The following is a 6,767-nucleotide window of genomic DNA, read 5'->3' on the forward strand; positions in this document are numbered from 1 at the left end:
AGGAAGAGAATGTAGAGGAGCATCAGGAGTAGTCGTAGTAGTAGGAGGAGCAGGAGGAGGATGAAGAGGAGGAGGAGGAGGAGGAGAAGGAGGAGGAGGAAGAGGAGGAAGAGGAAGAGAATGTAGAGGAGCATCAGGAGTAGTCGTAGTAGGATGATGATGATCATGTGGATAAGGAGGAAGAGGAGCAGGAGGAGGAGAGGCAGACATCGGTTGGCGGGGGTCTCCACGCGGCATGTGCGTACGCGCGCGCGCGCCGCGGGGGGGCCGCCGCTATGAGCTGACGAGCATGTGACTGTCGTACTTCAGCACGAGAGACTTGATGTGCGCCAGCTTGTGGTGCAGGTACTGCAAGCGCTTCTTCTGCCCAACGTATGAGTCATTCTTGTTCGCACGATACTCCTTACGAATTTCCTTCTGCGTTTTCTGCGGGTGGAAAAAAGAGAAGAGAACGTGAGCATGGATGGACGTGCACACGTATGCACTCGCGCCACACACACACACACACGCACGCACGCACACATGCAAGTACGGACACACATCTCATAATGATAATAGCTGCACTGCGATAACTGAATGTGAACTCACGTTCGAATTTATTAACCCTCGTGATGTCCACATCATGATATCAGAATGCAATACATCAGCACGCACGCACGCACACGCACAAACACGCGCACGCATGCACGCACGCACACGCACAAACGCACGCACGCACGCGCACAAACGCACGCACGCACGCACGCACACAAACGCACGCACGCACGCACACACATTCCAAACCATGATTACAAAACCTCCGTCGAGGTCGCGCGGACAGCCCCCCCCCACCCACGCCGCGACTGTGCGCGTGGCGCCCCCTGTTGTGTATCTCACCAGGTATTCGGGGCTGCCCTTCAGACTCTCCTTGAGCTTGTCTTCTAGCTGAGCGAACTTCTTGGAGACCTTGTCGATCGTGGCGTGCAGCTCTCGGTATTCCTCGTACTGCGCGTTGAACTCTGCCTTGTACTCGGCCCGCTGCTCCGCCAACGTGATCACCGTGTACTTACTGCAACAGACAAACACACGTATCAATACCATACGCACAGACACACACACGCACGCACGCACAGACGCACACACGCACGCACCCCCAGACACACATACGCACGCGCACGTATTAGTACCGCATCGATGTCTGTTACGATGCTATGCATGCGTGCGGACACACACACACACGCACGCACCCCCAGACGCACACACGCACGTGCACATATCAGTACCGCGTCGATGTCTGTTACGATGCTATGCATGCGTGCGGACACACACACACACACGCAGCGGACCACCCCCACCTACCCACGTACCGTTGCCATGACAACTCCGCAACATGTTTAGATTCCGTGCCATCCGCGACCGACAGAAGTAGCGACCCCGTCCCCTACCACTCGCGGGCGAGTCCACGAAGCGCGACTTTCAAGCGGAATTCGCTAATCTTCGTATAATTTCACAAAATCTTTGAATCGCCAAACAAACACCCAGCCCTCGTTCTCACTCCGAACCACCCCCTTCTACCCACATACTGTTGTCACGACGACTCGTTATATACGTTAAGATTCTGCGACCGACGTAATTTCACGAAATTTTCAAACAAAATTGTTCAAAAATAACCGCAACCACCCGGGAGACACTGCGCGCACGCGACCGACAGCAGGTGGCGCCGCCATCGCTCGCACACTCACGTCTGATAATCGGGGATGTCGGACGTGGACGTCGGGGTCGTGCGCTCGGCCGAGCAGCCGTTGTGGTAGTTCTCCTGGCTGCCCTCCTGGCTGTCCGGCGACGCCGTGCGCACCTCGCCCGCCGGCTTCGTCGACGTCACTTTGGCGCTGGTGCTGACCGTCGTGCTAACCGCTGCGCCGCCGCCCCGCCCTCCCCCGCCGCCTCCCCAGGGGGCGGGGGGCGTGGAAGGGGTGGGCCCGCGCTGGTGCGGCCAGCCGGTGGCTGCCCCAGGGACGAGCCGAGATTTCTTGCCTGCTCGGCTGCAGGTGCGCGACTACCGGACACGGTCGCTTCTGCGGACGAAAGGTGAAAGCACAAATATGCCGTGGTTAGAAGTCCGAAGCGTAACACAGGCGTATGCACGGCAGCGCACGCACGCACGCCACACGCAACGAACGGCATCACGCAGCCAACGCCACGCCACACTACACACAACACACACAGCTACCTCTCCTCCCCCAGACAGCAACATCACCATCACCAAACAGTAGCCGGCCAACCTATCAACAACAGTAGCGCCGCACCTACCTCGGACAGCAGCCTGGAGGGGGCGTGCGGGCCGCCGGTCGTGCTGGAGGGACTCGTCCTCACCGTCACGCCGGGAGATTTCCTCTCCACCCTAGAGGGCGACACAGTCGGCTCGTGCTCGCCACCTGCTGGTGGCGTCAGATTCTGCGGCATGCGTCTGCGGCAGAAATGCTGGCCGTTGAGCGCAAACGCGATGGACGAATGGAAAGATAGTACGCATTAAGTAGTTCGTTAAAAGTGACGGCCTCACTTTAAAAAATCTAGTGGTGGAGCGTCTCTTGACTAGGTTTTTACCTGCATTTTTATTTTGTCTTACTTTGCACTGTCCCTTTGTGACCTTTTACCACATATGTAAGCACCTGTGTTTACATGTATATGTATGTATGTATCTGTGTATCATGTATACCAATTGTAAATAATCTCAGAGATTTATTTACACTCAGTGTAGATAGGCCGTACCGCTGAGCTAGAGCAACAACACACTGGTACAGGAGGTTGACCCCCTCGCTCCGCCGACCCCACCTAACCCCCCCCCGCCATTCAACTACTGCCCACGGTTTAAACCCTCATAAGCTCAACGCTTTCACAGTGCGACCCCCTGCTCCCTTCCTCCACTGTGTGACCCCAGGATCCCCCACCCCCACCCCGACCCCGCTTACCCCCACCCACCACAGTGTGGGACCCTGTTGACTCCTGCCCCGCCATGCAACCCCCGCGCCCCACCCTCTTGAGCAACTGCCTTGCCGTTTCCGTTTAGAAAGCGCCAGCTGGGCTGCGACGTCGGTCTGGCTTAGAGGCCTGGCGCGGAGCGAGTAGATGTGTCCTTCATGAACGGCGCCCGTCTGCCGACAGTATTCTGCTAGCACGTTCTTGTCCTTACCTCCCTAATCCCGTCTTGCACGACAAGAAAAACGGGAAAAATTAAAAACAAAAAAGTCCCGTCTGCAAACACACAAAAACAAGGCCGATTTCATTTTCTTTCGACGTTCCCGACTGGGCGGGGCGGAGCGGGCGGCGCGGGTGTGGGGCGGGGGGGGGGGGGGGGGTGACGGTCGCGGAGACCGGGGGCGGGGGCCGGGCGGGGAGGGGCGTGACGTCACATGACGGCGCAGTGCTGTTAGCCGCACATTATTCGGCAGCGCGACTGGGGGATAGCGCACCATGAAAAGGCATGTGGTCGCGCGGCGGCGGGCCACCGCGTCGGTCAGTGAGGGGGGGGGGTGCGGCGGCGATCACGCTCGGCGGCCGGTACAATCGGGCTTGGGGTGCGGTGGCGGAGGGGGGGGGGGAGGGGTCGGGGCCGGGGCGCGCGCCCAAGCGGAGTGGCGCGGGGCGGCAGGGGCCGGCGCCGGGGGCCGCCGGGGGGGGCCGGCGCCGGGGGGCGGCGCCGGCGGCCGGGGGCGGCCGGGCGGGCGGCCAGCCAGGCGGGCGGTGGCCGTGGGGGGCCGCCGGCGGGCGCTCGTCACCGCAGTGCGCAGAGAGATTCGGGCAGACGATTCGGGGAAAATTCACGGGGCTCGGGGTGCGATTAGGCCCCCCGCAAATGCCAAAAAGAGCCCCCGCCAATATTTGCATAGAGCTTCAATGGGCCAAACCAAAATTTTCACGAATGCTATTTTCATGCACGCGAGCTTTGAAAAGTAGCCCACCGCAAAATAAATTATTATTTTTTTCCCTGAGTGACGTCACTGCCTTCGTTGACTCACCCCCCCCCGCCGCGGCGCCCCCACGAAACCCGTCTGCGCTACGCTTACCTTTCATCCAGCCTTGCTAGCCCAGCTCTGGCTTGCGTGTCCTAGCGGACCTAACGGCTAGCAGGTGCAATCACTCTCTCCCTAAAATAGCAAAACGAGTGTACGTAGTGGCAAGCCCAGCGTACCGGCGTTTCGGACCCACGGGCCGGCCGCCGCGGCTCGCGAGCGCATCGCCGAACCGCCACAGGTGGCGCTAGCGACCTCGGTCCGGAACGAGCGGAGAGGAATCTACGCTCGTGTGATTCGACCCACATGCGCATCTTCGACCGCAGGTATAGACACCCGTAGGTGTGCATGCGATTTTTTCGTCCATCGATAGCAGCATCGGCAGAAATGAAACGGGAAATGCGCGTAACTATAAATTCAATATGCTCAATCCGCGCCCTTAGGGTGCGACCACACTAGGCCGATTTTTCATGCGCAGATCGAGCCGAGCGACGAATCGCGTGAAGTGTGTCCTACAGCTTAAACGAACTCTTATTTCGGCGAGCGTCGAGCCGGAGCGGGAGCGAAATCAGAGCCGACGTCTAAAGGAGTGGTTCCCGTGCTGTCCCGTGAACCGTGCGAGGAGCAAGGCGGATGTGGCCGCCGCGCCGCGGCTAATGGTCTCCCTATCACGTGCAGCGGCGGCACGAGCAGCGTATTAATGCACCCGACACACGAGCGTCGATCGCTTCCCGCTGCCCTTCTCCGTCATACTCGCGACGATTCGAAAGAAACGGCGTTCGCATTGCGTCGTCCCGTGTTTCTGCCTGCCGAGGATTTTCTCGAAAAAACGTATATTTACAAAGTAGTTGGCGTCAGTGGTGAATTCTTTTGTAGTCGGACGTGAACACTGCTGTCGATTCTCTCTTACTCTCTCTCGCTCTCTCTCTCTCCTCTCTCTCTCTCTCTCATCTCTCTCTCGCCCTCTCCTCTCACTCTCTCCCTCTCTTTGACTCTCTCTCTCTTTCTCTCTTTCTATCTTTGGCTCTCTCTCTCTCTCTCTCTCTCTCTTTTGCTTTCCCTCTCTCGATTAATATATATAATAATATATATATATATATATATATATATACATATAAATAAATAAATATATATATATACATGTATATATATATATCGAGAGAGAGAAAGAGAGAGGTGAGAGAGATGGTGGTGGTGAAAGAAAGCAAGAGAGCGAGAGAGAGAAGGGGAGAGAAAGAGCGAGAGATGGCAAGAGTCAGAAAAAATATGAGAGAAAAGGCTCCAAGGTTCCTCTCACTCTCTGCTCACGTGCCCTTACACTTCACACACAGCTACTCGCAAATATCCACGATGTGCACGTGGCAACCACGATAGAAGAAAAGCTAACTGCAATAGTCCACGCATGTTGCACCGTGGCCGACCACGCATAGAAGCAAGCTAGCTGTCAAATATCCACGCATGTGCACCGTGGCAACACGTATAGAGAAGCTACGCTGGCTCAAATATCTACGATGTGCACGCTGGCCGAACCACGATTAGAGAACGCTAACTGTCAAATATCCACGATCCGCTGCACGTAGGCCGACCACGCATTAGAAGAAGCTTACTAGTCAAATATCTCACGATGTGCACGTGCGCGACCACGACAGAAGGAAGCTTACTAGTCAAATTCCACGCATCGTGCCACGTGCAGCACCACCGATAGAAGAAGCTTACTGTCAAATCTCCACGAATGCTGCACGTGGCGCCACGATAGAAGCAGCTAGCTGGGTCCAAATCATCACGATGTGCAACCGTGGCCCGACCACCGATAGAGAAGCTAACAGCCAAATATCACGCATGTGCACGTGGCCAACCACGCATAGCAAGCAGCCTAAACTGTCAAATATCCACATTGTGCCACGCTGGCTCGACCACGATAAAGCCTAGCTGTCAAAATATCCACGATGTGCACGTTGGCAACCAACGATTAGAAGAAGCTTACTGTCAAATCAATCCCACGCATTCGTGCCAACACGTGGCGCAACCACGATAGAAGAAGCTAACTGTCAAATATCCACGATGTGCACGTGGCGACCACGATAGAAGAAGCTAACTGTCAAATATCCACGATGTGCACGTGGCGACCACGATAGAAGAAGCTAGCTGTCAAATATCCACGATGTGCAACGTGGGACCACGATAGAAGCAAGCTAAGCTGTCAAAATATCCACGATGTGGCACGTCGGCAACCACGATTAGAGAAGCTAACTAGTGCAAATATCCACGATGTGCACGTGGCGACCACGATAGAAGAAGCTAACTGTCAAATATCCACGATGTGCACGTGGCGACCACGATAGAAGAAGCTAACTGTCAAAATCCACGATGTGCACGTGCAACCACGATAGAGAAGCTACACTGTCAAAATCCACGAATGTGCACGTTGGCGACGCACAGAGGTAAAACAAGCTAGCCTGGTCAAATATGCCACTCGATGCTGCACGTGGCAACACGATAGCATAGCTAACAGTCAAATATCCACGCATGTGCACGTGGCCCGACCACGATAGAAGAAAGCCTAACTGTCAAATATCCCACGATGTGCCCCACGTGGCCCGACCATTGACAGAAGAAGCTAGCTGATCAAATATCCACGATGTGCACCGTGGCGAAAACCACGACTAGTAAGAAGCCTAACTGTCAAATATCACGATGTGCACGTCGACCACGATTAAGAAGAAGCTAACTGGGCAACATATCCAACGCATGTCACGTGACGACCACCAATAGAATCTA

The 6,767-nt window shown here is 56.0% G+C and overlaps 1 protein-coding gene across 1 annotated transcript in view; it reads right to left on the reverse strand.

The window, feature by feature from the left end:
- Window positions 1-78: 78 nt before the first annotated feature.
- The window catches only part of LOC106804873 (RNA polymerase II elongation factor ELL2-like), a 19,785-nt gene continuing 13,096 nt past the window's right edge, over window positions 79-6,767 (reverse strand). Inside the window, exons 7-11 of the mRNA XM_014806241.1 lie at window positions 2,290-2,446; window positions 1,944-2,054; window positions 1,722-1,909; window positions 877-1,048; window positions 79-426 (exon numbers count right to left, since the gene is read on the reverse strand). Of these exons, the coding sequence (XP_014661727.1) occupies window positions 274-426; window positions 877-1,048; window positions 1,722-1,909; window positions 1,944-2,054; window positions 2,290-2,446 (781 nt within the window). The 3' untranslated portion in view covers window positions 79-273. The remainder of the gene's footprint in view (window positions 427-876; window positions 1,049-1,721; window positions 1,910-1,943; window positions 2,055-2,289; window positions 2,447-6,767) is intronic.

Source organism: Priapulus caudatus, unplaced genomic scaffold, assembly GCF_000485595.1.
Source record: "Priapulus caudatus unplaced genomic scaffold, Priapulus_caudatus-5.0.1 Scaffold91, whole genome shotgun sequence".
In the NCBI taxonomy this organism is placed as follows: Eukaryota; Metazoa; Priapulida; class Priapulimorpha; order Priapulimorphida; family Priapulidae; genus Priapulus; species Priapulus caudatus.